Source organism: Geotrypetes seraphini, chromosome 2 (genome assembly GCF_902459505.1).
Source record: "Geotrypetes seraphini chromosome 2, aGeoSer1.1, whole genome shotgun sequence".
NCBI lineage: Eukaryota > Metazoa > Chordata > Amphibia > Gymnophiona > Dermophiidae > Geotrypetes > Geotrypetes seraphini.
Window position 1 is genome coordinate 171,610,067 of NC_047085.1, and position 21,633 is coordinate 171,631,699.

The 21,633-nt window shown below is 44.0% G+C and overlaps 1 protein-coding gene across 1 annotated transcript in view; it reads right to left on the minus strand.

Annotated features, from left to right (window-relative positions):
• Positions 1–21,633, minus strand: part of LOC117355567 (cytochrome b5) — an 82,571-nt gene that overhangs the window by 52,278 nt on the left and 8,660 nt on the right. Inside the window, exons 2-3 of the mRNA XM_033934314.1 lie at positions 6,922–7,050; positions 5,555–5,584 (exon numbers count right to left, since the gene is read on the minus strand). Coding sequence (XP_033790205.1) covers positions 5,555–5,584; positions 6,922–7,050 — 159 coding nt within the window. The remainder of the gene's footprint in view (positions 1–5,554; positions 5,585–6,921; positions 7,051–21,633) is intronic.

The window sequence follows — 21,633 nt, forward strand, 5'->3', positions numbered from 1 at the left end:
AGAACAACAAATAGCCAAAGCCATGAAAAGCATCAAAGGAGCTCAAAAAGTACCCCTGCAAGCACCTTGAACAATATATACAGAATTCTTTAAGGTACCAAAGGGCTGGCATCCAAGAATCAAACTTGGCAGGCACAGGAAGGACAAGGCGAGAGAGTCTAGAATGTCTCACCTATCTACTTGAAAAAATATCACGGTAAGGACAATCTCATTTTCCAGTGCAATAGGCGAGACATTCTAGACATGTGGCACATAAGCAGTCCCAAAAAGCTAGGGCGGGCTGACTGTGCCGACCCTCAAGACCTTGGACCCAAAAGCAGAGTCCTGTCTTGCCACCACATCCAATCTGTAAAAGTTGGCCAACTTTTATCGGTGTGCAGAGTGAACCAAGCAGCTGCTCTACAAATCTCAGGGGAGATCACCCTAGCCTCGGCCTACAAGGCAGCCATACTCCTGGTAGAATGCACCTAACAGAAACAGGAGACTGTTTACCACAAAAAATATAGGCTGACGAAATGGCCCTATGGATCTATCTGGAAATAAGTGGCTTTGGAAGAGGGAGTGCCCCGCTTAGAAAAATGAGTCAACAACAACAACAACAACAAAAAAAGGTCAGAGGCAAAACTCATTTGTGACCTCTAGACAGTGCAGAAGAACTCTGCAGACATCCAATTTCTACAAAATGTGGTCCTGTTTCTTAGAACCAGTAGGCTGAAAACAGGCAAATGCACTTCCAGATTAACATGAAATGCAGGCACCATCTTCGGCAGAAACGAAGGAACGTGTACGGAGAGATATCCCAGTCTCGAAGATCCTCAGGAAAGGCTCTCTACAAGACAGAGCCTGAAATTCAGAGACATGTCTCGTTTAAGTAATGGTGACCAGAAAAACTGCCCTTAGCATCAGGTCCTAGAGATAAGCATCTATCAGACTCAAACAGAGCTTTGGTGAGGCAAGACAAAAGCAAGTTAAGGTCCCACAAAGGGAACGGCAGTTTGATTGAAGGTCTAATGCGGAAAGAACCTTTCAAAAATCTGGCCAACGTAGGACTATAGTCCTGGGCTCTGAAACAAGAGAGCTCAGCGACTTTAACTCAAAGGGAGTGTGGTGAGGCCCTTATCGAGATCTGCCTGGAGAAAGGCTAGCACCACAAACTGAAGCAGAATATGGCTCCACATTGGCTTGGTTGTACCAGGTTTGGAAAGTCTTACATGCCTCAGCATAGGCAGACACAGTAGTCGACTTCTTAGATTTCAGAAGAGTAGAGTGACAATATTCTTTGAGCTCTAATGCTTCGTGCTCAATAGCCATACTGTAAGCGCAAAGCAATCGGGATCCTCCATACAGACTGGACCCTGAGAGAGAAGATCTGGAAGAGTCCGCAGTCGAAGGCTGCAACCTATGTGAAGACGCATCAGATCTGCATACCATAGTCTGCGAGGCTAATCTGGAGCCACCAGAATGACCCTTCCCTGATGAGTCACAATTCGAAATAGGACCCAGTCCATCCTGGGTCAGAGAGGAAAAACACAGTAGAACTCCCTGCGGCCAGAGTTATACCAGATCGTCTGAGTCAGGGGTAGGCAATTTCGGTCCTCAAGAGCAGGAGCCAGGTCAGGTTTTCAGGATCTCCACAATGAATATGTACGAGATGGATTTACATGCACTGCCCCCTTGAGATGCAAATATATCTCATGCATATTTATTGTGGATATCCTGAAAACCTGACATGGCTCCAGAATTGCCTACCCCTGATCTAGCAGAAAACAACGAACAGACTGCAGATAATGTATAAGATGTATGCGTTGTTTATTAATGCAGTAACATATACAAGGTTGTATATGTTACTGCATTAATAAACAACGCCTGCGTCTTGTACATTATCTGCAGTCTGTTCGTTGTTTTCTACCCCTGATCTAGGCCCTCACTTCCGGGTTTGGATCTTTGACTGAAGAATCGGACAGCTGTCAAGTTCTTTGCCATTATGGTTAGGTCGAAATGAGGCTGACTCCAGTGCCACACAATGGCCTGAAACACTGCCGAGGACAGCACCCACTCACCCGGATCAAATTCTGTCTGTGAGGAAGTCTGCTTGAACACTCATAACGTGCACTGCCGAAAGTGCCTGGAGATAACGCTCCACCCAGAGAAAGGGCAGCCGGGTTTCCTGAGCCAGAGAAGACTCTTGGTTCCTCTCTGGCGATTGACTTATTCCACCGCTGTTGCATTATTGGAGAAGACTCGGACTGCTTGGCCCTCCAGAGCAGACTGCAACTTTACCAGAGCAAAACGAATGTCCCGCAGTTCCAATCAGTTGATTGACCATTTCTTTTGAGAGGGCATCCAATGTCTCTGAATGGGACAACAGTTGCAATGGGCTCCCCAGCCGTGGAGAGTGGCATCTGTCAACACAACCACCCAAGATGCTATCCGCAGCGGCATGCCCCTTTCATGCTGTCCTGGGCCTCCAGAGTCCAAGAAAGAGCTATGTACAACTCTTCGGAGCCCAGGGAGAGAGCAACCCATGCTGTAGAGAATGTATATGTGCCCTTGCCTAAGAGATCACATTTATGGAGACCATCATTGACCCCCAGGACCTAGAGAGAGTCCAGACAACAAGAAATCTGAGATCACAGCTTCTATCTGCGTGCTTCTGGAAGATATACTCAGCCAGCTGCCATGTCAAACAAGACCCCTAGATATTCCAGGGACTGTGTTGGGGTCAAACTGCTTTTCCTGTAACTCACAACCCAACTCAGGTCTTCTAGGTCCTGGACCTAGAATCACTTTGCGCTGACCCTCTTCCAAGGGGGCTCTGATCAGCCAATTGTTCAAATATGGGTGTACCTGCAACCCCATCTTCCTCAAGTGAGCTGCAATGACTACCATCGCCTTGGTGAAGGTACAAGGCGCCGTTGCCAGGCCAAAAGGCAGAGTTGAAAACTGGTAATGATTTTCCAGAACATGAAGCCAGAGGAATTTCCAGTGCACCTAATAAAAGGGAATATGTAACTTAGCCTCTGTAATATCCAGAGAGGCAAGTAACTCTACCAGGACCACAGCTGCTATGACAGACCGTACTTTCTCCATGAGAAAGCGCAGGACCTTGAGAGCTGCATTGATGTGCGTAAAATCCAGGACTGATCTCCAATTGCCTCAGCCTCTCTTTGGCACAATAAAGAAAATAAGAAAAAGGGGAGAGCAGAACAGAAACATTCCTTCAGATCATGTGCAGAAGAGAAAAACTACAGGTAGCAGTAGAGTTCTCAGTGAAGTACAGGAGTGTCAGAGAAAAAATCCAGAGTGGATTCCTTCTGCAGATGATTCGCAGCTCGCAAAAAGACACTCTAAATAACCTTAATTGTGTATCCCTGAGCCATAAATCTGGTCCTTCATAACTGTTTGTAAGTGAAACTGCAGCAGACTTTTCCAAAACAGCCTAAATCTTATATGCTCAGCAGAAGCAATATCTGTTTTGGGATCAGAGTTGGTCCATGTGACAGAAGCCTTTATCATGAAATTGTCCCACAAAGTGTTGAGAATGTGTGAAGCCCCTTAGGATGATCTGTATCTTACTTATATTCAAAATGTGATTAGATCCTGATATACCCTGATGAGAGAGTAAGAATGCTAACAAATAAGTAATATAACATACAAAAGAGATATTTTACTTTTTGAAACTTTGTTGTGTGTGAACTCTTCATTCAGTAACTAGTGTTCCAGTGCAATAGGTGAGACATTCTAGACAAGTGGGTTATCACACAATTAAGGTTATTAAGAGTGTCTTTTTGCGAGCTTTATACTCTGAGAATTGTTATCGCAGGATCATCCCAAGGAAATAATGGATAAACATATATATATGTATTACTTTTTTCAAATTTAGCTCTTCACATTTCAAAAATCTTCTACAAACACTGGCATATACTCTTGACTACACAGGGTTTTTCTATACAGAGCCTTGTATGGCACTTACTCAGGGACTTAATTTGATTATTATTTTAGTTCAACTATGATTACTGCCTCTGGATGGCTATGTTTCATCATAGAAGGGGTGGGAGAGAGGGTTGGAGTTATTTTTCTTGTAATCCATATGAATTCTCTCATTGCATAACCCCCTCACCGGGAAACAATATTTGTTAAAACATTGTACCAATTGTCAAATCTTCCTTTTCTCATTTGTGTCATTTCCTGGTAAGGTTTATGGGTCAGGAGAATAAAAACCAAACGAGACTGTGGAAAACGATATTCTTGATGCTACTTTATTGGTGTATTATTCCAAGACAAAAAATACACATCCACATATGCTGCAGTGTAACAGGGTCCGCAACATATGTGGGTCCTATAACACCACAACATATGTGGATGTGTATTTTTTTGTCTTGGCTACTTTATTGGTGTATTATTCCATCAGGAACATCGTTCTCCAGTTCTCTGGACTCTTTACTGTGGAGCAACTGGGTCGTCCCCCCTATTTTTGTTGCTGATGTGAAGGTTTATGTGTCAGGCAGGAGGGAGTGGGCATCCCTCCTGCCGACTGGGGGGGGGGGGGGGAGGAACCTTTGTCTGTCGAAGCCAACTTAGCTGATCGTGGCAGGGGAATTTCCCCCTAAACAGCAGAACCAGCAGGATTGCCCAAAGCCATGGTTTCAGGGGATCCTGCTGTCTTAGCTGATTGGGGATAAATTCCCCTGCCATGATCAGCTTATAGCCTGGGTTTTCTGGGCCTACATTTCAACCACCTATCTTAGCTGAATCAGGCATGATTCTGTAACTGGCGTTGCTGCATGATTGACACGTGATCGGTGGCCACTTTTAAGGCAGCCACCAATATGGGTGCCGGTTATAGAATCCAGGGGTTAGTGCACACATATCAGTGGTAAGACCTGTGTTATTTCAATATACATAAATACAGTGGTACCTCGGAATCCAAACGCCCCAGAACTCGAACGTTTTGGAATCTGAATTTTTTTTTTGTAGTAAATTTTGCCCCAGAATCCGAACTCTGCTTTGGAATCCGAACGCCCTGCACATTGTATATGTATGTTTGTGCCCCAGAATCCGAACTCTGCTTTGGAATCCGAAAACCCTGCACATTGTTGTGTGTTTTTCTGCCCCTAAAATCCAGTGTATTTACTGTTAAAATTTGAGTTTGTGGGATCCAGGAATGGATTAATCCAGTTTCAATGGGAAAAATTATTTTCAATGGGAAAAATTGTCTTGGAACTCAAACGTTTTGAACTCGAACGGGGTTCTGGAACGGATTAAGTTCGGATTCCAAGGCATCACTGTATTTATAAACCACACTAGCCTTTCAGTTTAAGGAACCTTAACATCTTTCCCGCTTTAGTTTTTATGAATATGTGGTGTTCACCCAGATGAGGTGCCCATTTCTTAAGCTCATATTGGCCTTGGGTATTACTGAAAACACATTATTATGAAAGTAAGCTTACACTGAATAACTCAGACCATAACAATTCCCATGCTAGTTGAAATTTTCTTTTTAACTGTTTCAACAAACTGGATGAAAAAAAACTTGAACAATATCAACACTTACTATTGGCTTTTGAAGTTTCGGTACATCATTCTGCAAGAAAAATTGAAACATATTTAAATTAACAAAAAAAAAAAGGGAGGATGCAATATAGAGGACCTGGGTTTGATTCTCTGATTAGAACTCTTAAGTTCCCTTTATTATGTTCAGTTATTACTGACCTAGGCCTCCTGTTGTGATCACTGGACTAAATAGCAAGGGGATTATAAAAACAGGGGGGTGGGAGGAAACTTCAGATGGTTGTAAATGAAGGCTTGTAGTCCATAGCCCTATAGAATCTCACTCTAACTGAGCTGGAAACCCAAAAGAGAAAGTTTCTGGATAAAACAAAAATGGTAATGAACTGGCTTACATTCTTGAACATCCCAGTGCTATGAAAAGAGAGGGCAATCTAAATCTAAAGACATAGCACAAGGGTGACATTGAGTAACTGGTTAGGATGTCTGCCTATCAAGTTCTGGCAAAAGCTGGTATGGGGGTTCCTGGCTGAGGACTGTTTGCTACATGAGGGAGAACATTTTAATTAGTTTTGAATACATACATAGGATTTTTATGGCCCTACAGGGTCCTAATCATGTTAGAAATCAAACACAAAGCAAATTAAGTCACTCTCCCCATACCACCACCCCAAATGGCATGCATCAACTAGATGTTATGAAAGAATAACCTACAGGATAAAAAAAACTCCCAACCCAACCCAACCACACTTGACACAGGTGCTATGTTAGGTCAAACTAATGGCCCATCAAGCCCTTCAACCCATTTCCAGCAGTGGCCAATCTGGGTCACTTGGAAATACCCATCAAATTTAATTACCTGTTGCTCACTCCCAGAAATAGCGCCAATTCTCAAATGGAAATGTCTTAGTTAAACACAGCTTTAGTACTACCTACATTTATTGGCAAAAAATATATAATATTCTACCTTTAGCTGAGTATTAACTGAAATAATATTATTTCTCTCTTCATTAGAAGAGCTCACCAACTACTAAAATTAAAAATTAAGTCACCAAAAGAGATTGAAAAAAATGTTTTAGTCATTCAGAGTAACTCAAGCAGTTAAAATAGACCACATCTTGTTAACATCGCCGGATTACAAAGCCCTCCGAAAGGATATAAAGACTCTGCTTTTTAGGAACTCTGTCAAGACAAGTTAATAATGTACCTAAGTTTTCCATGTTTCTGAATAAGTGTCAGTCATGTATTTAGTTCCCAATCCTGTAATGCTCCTGGAAATGGTCCAGCATACCTTTTTTATAATCCACCTAGAACTGCAAGGTTATGGCAGAATAAAAGTCAGTAAAGTAATGTAGATGAAATATGGTGAGAAGATCTGTGGTCATTAAACACAAGTGCACATAAGAGACTTACTGGATGAACTTCTCCAATGATGAATGACTTGGACATAATTCTGGCATCTGTGGAATGACCAATATCTTCAAATGTCTCCGTGGCATCGCCTCCAGCTTGTTCCCTCAGAACTTCCTCTCCCCCAGGGTGCTGTAATAAGATTTACATACATTTATCATAATGGTAAATCACTATAACGTTTCTTGGAAGTCAAAATCAGATGATAAAAAATGCAATTTATGTACTTTGCATCTCACAAGCTCATACTACAGATACTTGGGGGTGGGGAAGGAGGAGAGATAGGATCCAGTTACATTCTAATTTTAGGTAAAAATCTGTCTAAATGTGGAAGTATTCTGGTTATTATTTTGGCTTCCCAAATCATTCGATCAGCCTAATTTTGATGCAAAGTAAATCAGGTAGTTCATATGCAGAAAATTAAGATCAGAAATACAACAAAATTGGAAGGGAGACAAAACTCTGCAATCATCCAGTTGTCGGAGTCTTCCGGGAGTTACACCGTATGTGAGCTCTGAGTCTGTTCAGTGTGAGCTCGCCATTATGTTTTGAAATAATTGCTTGATATCCTTTCTCCTGAAGAAGCAATTGGAGAAACATGTACTGTGTTAAGGGAGATGCAGTTTGTAGCATGCTGGGATCGAAGTCTATCAATGTGGGACAATGTATTTATTGAGAAATACAAAAGTAAATGAAAGAGAAAGATATGATACAGTGAATAGAAAACCTGATTAACATAACATATGGAGAACACAATTGAACACGACACAATTGGGGAGCACTGTAAGCAGTTGGAATATTTGGAGCAACGGATTGAGGAGGATTTTGAGCTTTTGAAGAAAAGTAATCATTTTTACTTATTTACCTTTTTTGATAAAACACCAAGCTGGTGGTAGGTAGGAAGGGTGCAATGATGTTTTCAGCCTAAGCTTTTGAAATTCGTTGCTCATAAGCTATTGGGCTTTCTCTGAGCACCATATATTAAGATCTATGCAGTTTTTGCTATATAAAAGTGTGTGCAATGTTTAATTAATCCTCTGTGGTGAAGAATATAACGTTATGTAAGCCACCATAGCAGAAGGTTTCTTGGACCTCAAAAAAGAGTGACAATTACTACATCTGAATAGCCCCTTTGAATCAAGACCTTGCATTCAACAGCCATGCCGTTAAGACCAAAACACTAGGGGTTTTCCATAGGAACCGGTCCCTAAGAAGGATGAGATGAAGAGGGAGCTTGACCTTTTTGAACATGGAAGATGGACCAGATCCGCATACCATGGGCGGCGAGGCTAGTCTGAGGCCACTAGAATCACCAGGCCCGGATGAGTCATTATCCTGTGGATGATTCAACCCACCATGGGCCAAGGCAGAAATATGTATAGAAATTCCTGAGTTGGCCAGGGCTGAGCCAATGCATCTAAACCTAAGCTTCCTGGATCTGTTCTTTGACTGAAAAAGTGCTTGACTTTCAAGTTGTTCGCTGAAGCCATCAAGTCTATCTTTGGCCTGCCCCAATGATGCACAATGAGACGAAATGCTCTCTGCGAGAGGGACTGCTCTCCTGGGTCCAGGACTTGGCGACTGAGAAAGTCTGCTTGCACATTTTCCACTCTGGCCACGTGCACTACGGAGGGAGCCTAAAGATACAGTTCCATCCACTGGAATAGCATCCGAGCCTCCCAACTCAAAGGAGCACATCTAGCGCCTCCCTGCCGATTCACATACGCCACTGTCGTGGTGTTGTCAGAAAACACCCTTACAACTTTCCCTTCCAGGGTGTTTTGGAGAGCTCTCAATGTCAACTGTATGGCCACTGGCTTTGGATGGAGCAATCTCCACAATGAGCCCCCCCCCCCAGCCTGAAAGACTCATGTCGGTCATGAGTAATCCACTCCGACTCGAAGAGGCATACCCCTCGAGAGCTTCTCCCTGAATCCACCAGCGCAGGCTGCTACATGCTGGCTCCATCCAGGGAAGGGGCATCTGAAGGGGATAATGCTGAGGGGACCACCAAGACAGGAGGGACTCTTGTAAAGGGCACAACCTCCATGGAGGCCTCCACTGACCCCAGTACTTAATGATATTGCCAAGCAGTGGAGCTCAGGAGCGCTAAGAGATCCATTGTTTCTGGAGCTTCTGTTTATGTGGTTCAGGAAGAAAAACATGTCCTTGGAGCGGGTCAAACTGAACTCCCAGATATTCCCACATCTACAGCACAGACGCTGTAGAACAGACACCACAGACTCCACTACTTGCTTGCACTCCAGTCTGGACAGAGCTCTGATCAACCAGTCATCCAGGTAGGAATGAACTTGGACCCCCAGTCTGCAGAGATGGGCCGCCACTACCACAATCACTTTGATGAAGGTGCAGGAGTCTGTCACCAACCTAAAGGGAAGGGCTGCAAACAGGAAATGCTGCTGGAGAACATGAAATCTCCGATACTTCCGGTGTCCCAGGAATATAGGGAAATGAAGATAAGCGTCTGTCAGATCCAGAGAGGCAAGAAATTCCCCTGGAACCACTGCTGTGATGACTGAATGCACCGTCTCCATTTGAAAGTGCAGAATCCGCACGATGAAATATAAGGAGCATCTGCTAGAGCCCTATGGCTCTATGTCTTGATTGTCCAAGAGACGCTGCAGAGTCACCCTGACCTTTATAGCACCTTCTCCAGTCTTCCGGCAGCCTTCCAGAAATAAATCCATCATACCTGCCTGTATGATGTCCAGCACATATTGATCTGAGATCTGTTCCCTTTCCTAGGGACAACCGGCCTCCAATGCGAGGAAACACTGCTGAAGACCTGGAATCATAGGGACTTTTGGAGGTGGGACTGGTGCGAGAACCCGAAGCTTGTTGGCATCTGGGATTGCTATAGCACTGTCTGTAGCCCTTGGAATATCTCTTGGTGGATGAGCTTGTGGAATTTTGGCAAAACCTATGTGGACAAAATTGTTGTGACTCCCCCCAGGGGTATGTCAAGGCTTGTTATCCAGGAGACTTAGGATGGCGGTCCGCCACACTAGCCATAAGGTCATCCCGGTTTGTTATCCAGGAGGGATTTAGGACGGCAGTCCGCCACACTAGCCATAAGGTCATCCAGCCCCTTTCCAAAAAGAATTTGTCCCTTTAAATGGAGTCTGTTGAAAGTTGCCTTAGAGGACGAATCTCCAGCCCAATGGCAGATCCATAGCATTCTGTAAGTCCATACGGCATAAACCAAGATTTTACCCAGAATCCTTAGGAGATCATATAATCGTATGCCACATAATCTATCTCCTTGAGCACCAGTTGGGGACAGGCGTCCTCGTTTGCTGATGGATTCCAGCACATTATCGTATGACAGACACATGCCACAAATGAGGCAGCTGCCGCAGCCTTAATACCAGAAGACGCCACTTCAAAGAGCTTCTTCAAGACCATGTCCACCCTGCGGTTCTGGGAGGGCTGTGCACTTGGTAGCCACTGCCGGATCTATCTTTTGCTGCTCAAACAGTTGCCGAAACTCCAGCACCATAGGATAAAGTTTAGACATAGCTTTAGTTAGTTTGAAAAAACTCCCTAGTGTCTCTCATTGTTCTGTTACTAGAGTAGCGAGATCAGGATGTACAGGAAAAAAGGATGTTAGAGCTTTACAGCAGCTCATGACTGTACACTGAGACACAGAGAGCTGACCTTCCAGCTTCAGTTCTTTCATGGCGATCGTAATGAAATGATGGACTGAAGCAGACTTAAATAACCAGCAGATAGAGAGGTCATTACCCGGATCAAGGCTCCCAGGACATCTTGTTTAAACTGTTCCACAAAAGAAATCAATGTCATCCAGGGTGGAAGAATCATCCTGTGATAAAAGCGGCATAGCATTAGTGTGCCAGCTAAGACAATCTGGATCTTTAGGAACTTGGGCATTGGGGGGACATGAGCAGTGACCTCCGCAAAGAATACACTGGCTTGGAAGCCTGCAGCACACCCACTGGCTGCACTGGGTGAACCAGGTCCATAAGGTATGCTCTCCATAAAAGCTGAACAAATTACATGGAAGCGCCACATACCAGGGCCGAAGAAAGCACCTGACAGACCCCTGTTACCACAGTCCAGAGTTTAACTATTTTTTGAGTGAAAAAATATTTCCTCCTGGTGGTTTTAAAAGTATTACCCTGTAACTTTATTGAGTGGCTCCTAGGTTTGTAACTTTTGATACAGTAAAAAAAATTATTCAATATTTTAAAAAGGACAAAGAGCTAGGATTAAAGTCAGTTCATACTACCCTCCACATTTTTTTTCTTAAAAACTTTTTATGATGATATAAAATCTTTTAAGCAAAAACCTTGGAAGGTTATCTGAAAATATGTTTTAAAACTCTGTAAAAAAAATACATATTAGTGGGCAAATTTGTATTCTACTTGTCAGAAAAGGCCTTATTATGCTACGATGGCAGACAAGAGTAGAAGCATTTAAATGCTAATCTCAAAGGAGCAGCCACATACAAAGATAGCCAACTTTTAGGGCTCCTTTTACTAAGCTGCGGTAGTGGTTTTAGCGCACGCTATGACGCGTGCGCTAGACGCTAACGCCTCCATTGAGCTAGTTTTTCTGCGTAGTGCGGTGGGTTAGCACGTGCTAATCTGCAGCATGCACTAAAAACGCTACCGCAGCTTAATAAAAGGAGCCCTTAGATTGTACTCTCAGGGTTATGTTGTTATATGTCTTGAAACTTCATTTAAATGCCTTGGCTTTACTCTTAGCTGAAGTTTTTAATAGTCTTTCTTACTCACACAGGGCGGTGCCCAACATGACATTAAGTGATAACACTTATCTAGTAAAAAAAAAATATTCTTCCTAAGGGGAGGGGGGGCGGGGAAAGTATCTCTTATAGATGTACACAGCCTGCATGACTCAGCAATAAAGAGAGAAAGAATATCACACATACAAAACACACCTAAGCCAGCTCTATTGAAAGAGAGAAATCTAAGTAGAGATTAAATACTACAGACTTCATTTTATTTATCCAATTTATTTTAGCCCGTCTTCCCAAAGGAGCACAGAACGGTTTACAAATCAAGTTCTCAATCATTTTCCCTATTTGTCCAGCGGGGCTCACAATCTATGCAATGTACCTGGGGCAATGGAGGATTAAATGACTTGCCCAGGGTCACAAGGAACAGTTTGAACACACAACCTCAAGGTTATGAGGATGTAGAACTATCCACTACACCACACACTTCTCCATGGTTTCTTTATATCATACTCAGACATGTCCTTGAAAATCTGCATTTTTCACCATTTCTCTTTAGCAAAAGTCATAAGCAACATACCATATAATATTCAAATATAAACCGATCCGAACATATACTGAAATAACATTTTTCCCTTTAAAAAAAAAAAAAAGTATGTGTGTGTGTGTGTGTGGGGGGGGGGGGGGGGGGTTAACTTGAAATAAACTAAGGATTTATATTCAAGTGTCCCATAGCTGTACGCACACCCCACACCCCTCCAGAACCTAGTGCTGGTCGCTTCCTGGGTCCACCTTAAATCCTGGTGGTCCTGTGGTGGGGTGAGCCAAACTGGGACGGCAGCGATACCTCTATTTCCTGAGGTAAGGTACAGGGACCTGTCCCATTTGTCAGCTGGCTGTAGAATCACTGCACATTCCTCCCTTCCCTCCCTGCTGTAGAATCAATGTGCACCCCCTCCCTCCCTGCTGTAAAGTCCCCCTTCCTCCTTCCCTACCTCAGAGAAGCAGCATAGGCCTCCCCTGGCCTACCTTAATTACTGGTGGTCCTATAGGGTGAGTCAGGGCAGGAGCGATTCTCTTACGCTTGTGCCCACACACTCACAGAGAAAATGGCTGCCGTTAAGTTCCCATGGCATTTTGTGAGACTTGAAGCAAGGTGGCGAGGTAAATGCTGCAATGTTCATTCAATTCCTATGAGCGTCGGAGCATTTACCTCGCCAGTCTGCGGTAAAACCCTCAAACGCAATTGCCATAAATTTGAAGAGAGAAAGCTGTTTTAAGAAAATCTAGCCATACGTGTGGAATGGCCCTTTGTGCTCAGAACAGAAGTTGAAACCTTACCCAGGACTCTAATGATGTCATAAAGAGCATCAGCCACATAATCCATGCCCTCCTTAAACATGTGGGGACAGAAGTCCCCAAGCTCCAAGGAACTAGTCTGCAGTTTTGTATGGCAGGTACACAACGAAGGAGGTAGCTACTGCAGCTTTGATACCCAAAGTCAGTGCTTCAAACTGTCTTTTCAGAACTGTATCCACTCTACGGTTCTGTGCGTCCTTCAGCATCACTCCCCCTTCACTTTGAAGGGAGGTGCATTTGGTCACTTGTACCACTTTGGAGTCCACCTTCAGTTGGATAAACAGTTGCTGGAAATCCAGAGCCACAGGATAAAGCCAAGACATAGCTCTGGACACTAAGTGAGCCTTCAGGATTCTCCCACTGGTCAGTGACAAAAGGAGGTAAGATCCGGATTAGCTGGGAAAAAGTTTATCTGTGCATTACTGCTGTGCATGACGGAGCACTACAACATGGAAGGCTGCTGGACATCAAGCTTCAGTAAAGATAGGGAGCCAGAAACGACAAGCGAGACTGAAGCTGACCTGAAAAGGTGATGCATGGAGGGATCACTACCACGAATCACTGCTGCACCTACCTCCTGGATGCTGGACCCCGAAAGGGATCTCACATCATCCACCGTCACAGAAGAGCCCAGCAAAAACAAAGGCATGGAAAGGGACTTCCAGTCATCCCACTTCTGCTCTGAAGAGTCACTGACATTGGGATCTGGTGTGGTATGAGGCGGGGACATTTGTTTGGGAGAAGGATTCCTCTTAGGCAGAGTAGGCATGACTGTAGGCAGCAGAGCACTTTCTGATCCTCTTAAATAGGCTTTCCATAAAATGCTGACAAAATCTAAGAAGTGTTGCATTGGGGGACCTGAGGCTCCTTCCATAACTCCAGGCTGGGGAAGAGGAGATACATCTTCCGCCACCATGTGCTTGTTTTTCGCCCCATTGCTGCTCAGTTCATGTGAGCAGGATTTTTTCTGGGATTTTGGGGGTTCCAAGGCCTTGGAGGACTGATTGGCGGTCGAGTCCGAAGTTCCCACAGCCGCTCTTCAATTTATAACTGCACAACAGAGAAAGGCCTGGGACATCCATCAGAGGTAGGTCACTTGTCAAAATGAGTGATTTTGAAGAAGAAAAAAAAAGGGAGAAGTGTAGCCCTTTATTTAGCATTGTTGCTCAGAAGCAACATGTGGCTTTTATGGGAAATCTGAATCTCCAAATGCCTGTTACTTGGCATTGTTGTTTGTGTTCAACATCAAGTAAAGTAGCCATTTTCACCATCTGCCAATTAAAATGTTAAAAAAAAAAAAATCAGATTGCTAAAAATCCAAGATGGCTGCAATCCCAAAAATTGTGTAGTAAACAAGCAGTTGGAGCTACATGCAAAAAAAAAAATAAAAAGATTTCAGGATTTTAGAGGAGAGGGACCCAAGTATTAACTCCCAGAAATCACCAAAAATTCAATTTTCTGACCCCCTCCATGTTCCCCACAGGAAATAATAAGAGTACTCACTGAGACTTCAGGTGCCTGTTGTCTGAATCAGCCTGGGAAAGGAATTTTGCCTCAGAAATTGCTCAGGACCTCAACCATTGAAGAAAATTTTCTGGCTGCTGCTGAACAAACCACGGCCACCGACTCCCACCCCCAGGATTCCTCACGCAGCTACAGGGACAGAAATTGTGCACCAGCTCCCTGATACCCCTAGGGTTCTTACATGGGGCAACATGGCCTGCACTCGGCCCCCTGACCGAATCAGCAGGTGAGTTGCTCCCAGGGGACGGACCCTGAGCTCCTGAAGAGCCCAAAGCAAGTTGGCTCCATAGGAACACAGAGATATTTTGGGAGCAGAAATCCTCCCATGTGCGACTATGTCCTTTCCCTGGCACAGTATGCCCAAGCATGGGACCTTGAGCACCGAAGGCACAAAGAACTTCAAAATTCCAGCAAAAAAAAGTTATTTTAAAATGTTTTGTATATCAGATTATGATTAATTTTGTAAACCGCTTAAGTTTAAGCGGGTTAGAAGTTTTTTAAATAAAATTTTAAAAATGAATAAAAATAAAACAGAGCAAGACACACCTTCTGAGTTCGCTATCAGAAGAAATAACCGAGGGAGGTACTGTGCTCCACTGCAGAAGGGGAGGAGTTCTCAAGTTCTTAAAGGAATATCCTTTTGCAGTTCGCAGGAAGGGGAAATTAACAGCTGAAGTATGGATACGTGTATCTGCAAAAGAAGTCTTTTTATGTTCTTAAAGAGATACAGCTTACAAAATTGAACACAGTCTTCCAAGTAGGATTTCATCACCCACATCAACACTCCTTTCTTTTACTGGTTATGCCACTCTCTATTCAGTCTAGTATCCTGGCTACAACCTCCTGTCAAAATTGCCTTGTCACATTGTTCCACAGCCTTGAGAAATCTCGACACACTAATCATCCCAGAGTCCTTCTCCTGATTTGTGAAAGTTAGTTTCTCGCCACCTATCGCATACTGCTGTTTTGGATTTTCCACACCTTCTGTGCTTCTTTGCATTAAAATGTTAACTGTCAAACAGATCATTCTTCTCATTTTTATAGATCCCTTCTCAAGTTGTTCACTCCTTCTGAAATGCCAACTCTGTTGCAAATCTTGACATTTTTCCTTCCAATGTTTCAGCAATGTCACTCGGTTTTTAGCGCCAGCCGTGGTGGTAACAGCTTTAACACTCACTATGAGTTGCCAGCACTAAAAACCACACTAAAGTTCTGTAAAAAAAAAAAAAAAGAAAGAAAAAGATGGGGGATATTGAGCAGAACTGGCTTCAACACTGATCACTGAAGCATTCTAAGTGCTTTACCTTTCAATCAGCTGAAGGAAGCTAGAAACTCCCCCCAGCACCACCGACGCAATCTTGGAGTGCACCGTCTCCTTATGGAAATGAAGAACCTTCAGGGCTGCATTGACCGCCTTGAGGTCCAGGATTGGTCTCCAGTCTCAGATCCTTTATTTGGAAAAATGAAGTAAATCAAGTATTTCCCAGAGTCGAAGTCTCGCTTTGGCACCGGCTCAATTGCTGCAAGACACAAAAGTCTGCCAACTGTGGCCTGCACCCGAACCACCTCCTTGGGGCGGCTCGCAGGGGAATCTAGAAAACACTCAGCGGACAGAGAAACTTCAATTTGTATAAAAAAAAAACAACGAAAAAAAAACAACCCATTACTATATATACAACTTTTCAAAATCTATTAGTCACATATATTCATTGACTGCCAGCAAACACAAAAATCTTTTTTGGAATGTCAGTCTCTAATTTCATTTTCGAAATAGAAGACTTACACTAAATAGGAGCTAGATGTTTTCTTTCTATTTTTTATAACCTGACAAAGTAGAATAGAATACAGCCTGTAATGTATTTGCAAGACTTTCGATAACTACCTCATTAATATTACAATACCCAGCACTGAGGTATGGAAGAAAACGTGACCTGAACACAGAAAGTTAACCAAACAACATGAATATCTCCATGTAATCTGAACGCAAACAGGAGAGAGCGCAAGCACCTATGATAAAAGTACACTAGGCACTGGATGACCTTTGTGCCTGCGTGACAGTCCTTAAAGATAATTGGTCTTCATAGATCATAAAAAGGTAACTTACTTTATAAAGCTGAAACTTGCAACACTATTTAACCAATGTTAAATAAAGCTGTTGTGAAGCATTACAATAAAATGTAACTGCAGAGAGAAGATATAGTCAAATTCTGCACCAAACCAAAATGAATATAAAAGGAACAGGTCTGGTCTCCTCTACTCTTTTTATATCCCCTGCAGAGAGAAGAACATATGTGGTTTAAAACTGTTTTACACCAGAAAAAATTAAAAATATCCACCATAAAGAAGCTGTAGACCAGTGTCCCTCAAACTCTCTTGAGCCAGAGCACACAGGTAGTGGTCACGGTTTGAGGCACCCAGAGTGAGCGGACATCACACTGAGTCTATGAATGCGCAGAAGCCCTCCAGTGAAGGGTGCCAGCAGGGAAAAGGGCCGGAGAGGAGAGGCGCCGGCTGATTACCTACAGCAGTGTTTCTCAACTACTTCAAGTTAAGTACCCCCTAAGTCTAACAAATATCAACTGAGCACCCCAACTAGAGAATGACACGGTGGCTGTTACCTGCGACTAGTCGCGGAAAAAAATGGTGGGAAAAAAATTGATTGCCGCGGGTATGGGGAGAAGGCCATTCACCGCTCCATGGAACGGTGAATGGCCTTCTTTCCGCAGTTAAGACAGGGAACGCGCATGGTTACCGTTTGCACGGTCCAGCAGCCCCCCCCCCTGCCATCCAGGCATCTTCCTCCCTCTTACCTTCAGGTGATTTTTAATTTTCGTTCTACAAGTAGCTGGAGCCTTGAAGTTGCATGTGGCTGCCGGAAAGTCCTTCGCCAACGCAACTTCTGGTTGCGTCAAGAGTAGCACTTTCCGGCAGCCACACGCAGCTCCAGCTGTTTGTAGAAAGAAAATTAAAAATTGCCTGAAGGTAAGGGGAAGGAAGGGAGGGAGGAAGATGCTCAGACCACGGCGAGCGTGAGGGAGAGGGGCTGAATGGATCGCGCAAAGGGTGCGGGAGGAGAGGTGTGGAGAGGAACAGGCGCTGAAGGGAAATGGGGAAGAGAGAGTGGGGAGAAGACACTGAAGGAAAATGGGGAAGAGAGTGGGGAGAAGACGCTGAAGGAAACTGGATGGAAGGAGGGGATAAAGAAAAAAGAAAAAAAAAGACACATGCTGGATTGGGGAGACAGATACCAGATCTGAGGGGAGGAAAGGAGGAGAGAGATGATAAAACCCACCTTGGGGAGGGAAGGAAAGATGGAAGGGAAGAAGACAGAGATGACAGACTATGGGGGGAGCGGAGGGAAGAAGGTGGGTGCTAGACCAAAGAGGGAGTGAAGGGAGAGAGAGCAAGGCACAGTAACAGATAATATGGAAGAGGCAGAGAGAAGGCAGACAGTGGATGGAAGGAATTGAATGAGTAAAGCAGAAACCAGACAACAAAAGGTAGAAAAAAAAATTTTTTTTTTTAATTTGCGCTTTAGGATAAAGTAGTATATTGGTTGTGTTGATAAATATTTATAAACAAAGCCCTGCCAGCTGAAGATCTCTTTTTCTCTAGTTCGGCAGCCAGAACTTTGGATGACGTTCTGGGGGAAGAGCAAGCTATTCAAGAAGGACGGATTCCACCTCAGCAGAGATGGAATGAGGCTACTTGCAAGCAACATCAAGAGAGAAGTTGAGAAGTTTTTAAACTAGGAAGAAGGGGAAAGCCGACAGTCGACGATTCGGGAACCGGTATACCCGGAGGATACCGTGCAGGAAGATGGAGGGGAAGACTCACTAGATCGCAGGCAGGACAAACCGAAAGAGACACAAGAGGGAAGGACACGCAAGAAGGGAACAGGCTGCAAACTCAAGTGTATGTACACGAATGCAAGGAGCCTTAGAAATAAGATGGGAGAACTAGAAGCTGTGGCACAAAGGATGACGTCGACATTATCGGCATCACGGAAACATGGTGGACTGATGAAAATGTCTGGGACACGGTGCTACCGGGATAAAAACTATACCGCAGAGACAGAGTGGCTCAAAAAGGAGGAGGCATTGCCATAAACGTCAAAGAGGGAATTGAATCTACTGGAGAAAACATGCCACAACGGATAGATAAGTTAGAGTCTCTATGAATCAAAATTCCGGGAACAAATGGACAAGAAACGAGGATAGGCATCTACTACCGACCCCCAGGGCAGTCCGAAGAAATTGATGAAGAAATGACGTATGAGATTAAACACAACTGCAAGGGAGGCAACGCAGTTATCATGGGCAACTTCAACTATCCGGGGATAGAATGGAACCTAGGCACCTCTGGCTGTGCTAGAGAGACCAAGTTCTTGGAAACTGTAGGCGATTGCTTCCTGGAACAACTTGTCAAGGAAAACACGAGAGGAAACACAATTCTGGACTTAGTTCTAAATGGGCTGCGAGGATTGGCACAGGATGTAGAAGTAGAAGGGACATTGGGAAACAGCGATCACAATATGATACGTTTCAACCTGGAAATAGGGGCGAAACGTCGGTCCAGAACGACGGCCACGGCCCTAAACTTCCGGAAAGGAAACTACAAAGGGATGAGATGCATGGTGGGGAAGAAAATTAAGAAGAGGATAAACAATATAACAACGCTGGAGCAAGCTTGGTCTCTTTTCAAGGATACGGTCACCGAGGTGCAAAATCTATATATACCACGTATCAACAAGGGATCAAAGAGGAAAAAGAATAAAGAACCGGCGTGGCTCACTGTTAAGGAAGCGATCAAAGACAAAAAAAAAAAACCTCATTTAAGGAATGGAAAAGATCAAAAACGGACGAAAACTGGAATAAGCACAAACACCACCAACGCAGGTGCCATAAGGGGCAAAAAAGAGACTACGAGGAAAAAATAGCCCAGGAGGCGAAAAACCTCAAGCCGTTCTTTCGATATATTAAAGGAAAACGACCTGCGACAGATTAGAGAACAGAGGAGATTGAGAGGGGACATGATCGAAACATTCAAGATACTGAAGGGGATAAATTTAGTAGATAAGGACAGGTTGTTCACCCTCTCCAAGGTAGGGAGAACAAGAAGGCACTCTTTAAAGTTGAAAGGGGATAGATTCCGTACAAACATAAGGAAGTTCTTCTTCACCCAGAGAGTGGTGGAAAACTGAAACGCTCTCCCGGAGGCTGTCATAGGGGAAAACACCCTCCAGGGATTCAAGACAAAGTTAGACAAGTTCCTACTGAACAAGACGTACGCTGGTAGGGCTAGTCTCAGTTAGGGCACTGGTCTTTGACCAAAAGGGCTGCCGCATGAGAAGACTGCTGGGCATGATGGACCACTGGTCTGACCCAGCAGCGGCATCTCTTATGTTCTTATGCCAATTGTACAGAATATTGTTTCTTTTTATACTTTAATAAAATAAGTTCAGTAAGTTCAGTATAAAACTATTCGAGGTTTATGTGGATGGGATCAGATGGTTTGCGGGGGCCGAGCTCACGGGGACGGGAATAAATTTTTCCCCCATGCCATTCTCTATCCCCAACTACAGACTGTCAGTGCTCCGCCCTACACCCACCCAAGCTCTGCCCCAGACCCCACCCCCTTTACTAATTGTAATCCAACTTTTTCCATTCATTTTCATATACATAGAACATTAAATTCTCAAAACTGGCACATTTCAATCACTATATTGAAAATAAAATCATTTTCCTTACCTTTGTTGACTGGTGATTTTATTTTTCTGTGATCTTAACTGTGCTTCCAAGACCTTCTTATCCATTGACGGTTTTTCTCTCCTTCACTTTCTGCCCTGCATCCATTTTTGGCATTAACTTAACATGCAATTTTTTCCATTTTTTTGCTTTCTTCTCAAAATCTACTTTTCCATGTCTTACCTTCCCATCTCTTTCTCCTTCACTCCCTCCTCCCAATGGTCAGACATCTCTCTCCCCTTCCCAGTATGGCATCTCTACTACTACTACTACTACTATTTCTATAGCGCTACCAGACTCTCCTCCTTCCCTTCCATGGTCTGGTATCTCTCCCCCTCTCCAGTGTAATATTTCTCTCTCCAAGTCCAACATTTCTCCCTCCTCTCTACCAGTTCTAAATTTCCTCTCTCTTCCTCCTGCATGCTTCTCCTCCAGTCCTCCAACTTTTCATTCTCTGACCTCTTCCCGTGAGTGTGACATTTCTCCTTCCCTTTCTGTCTTCCTCATCCATCTCTCCCTCTACATGAGTCCAACACTGCCTCCTGAACACTTTCTCTCTCTCCTCTTCAGAGTGGCATCCCTCCTTCCCACCCCAACATGTTCTTTCCCCATGCACCATTTCTCCCTCTCCTACACCATGTCCATTTCTCCCTCTCTCATCACTCTCCCTCCTCCTGCAACATCCTCCTTCTTCCTTCCCTTTCCCCAGCCCTACTCACAACTAATATGCTCTTTCCCCATGCACCATCTCACCCTCCCTTCCAGTGTGTAGCACCTTTCCTTTCCCTCCCCTTCTGCCAGGTCCAGAAGTACCTCTTCTCCCTTCCCTTACTCCTGACACCCCCCACCAAGCCTCCTTGCCTTCCAATCCTCCTATCCTACCACTCAAACAAAATCCTGGTGGTCTAGTGAACTGAAGGTGGCTGGGTCAGACACCTAGCTAAAGAACCCTCCACCCCTGACACCGCCCCCACCCTCACCCCCACCCCAATACCTTGTCAAAAATCAGGCAGGAGGCATGCTTTAGAAAGCCCAAATGTACGGTGAGGAGGGTTGGTCACTGAATTGGAGAGCCCGATTTTTTTTAGAATACAAATCTTTTCAAAATCAGTGAATCGGGCAGCACTAGTAGAGAGACTGCTGCATTTCTGGGATACTGGCCAAATTCACTGGGTCAATTACTTTCCCTTTCGTGGGTTCACACTAAAGCCGACTGCAGTTAGGATCAACAACATAAAGCTCTGGATGGATCTATGAAAACATGTTATGTAATTTTATTTATGAGAATTATACATTTTAACAACTTATATTAACAAGAGCTTAAGGACTAAAAATGTAGTGTTTGCT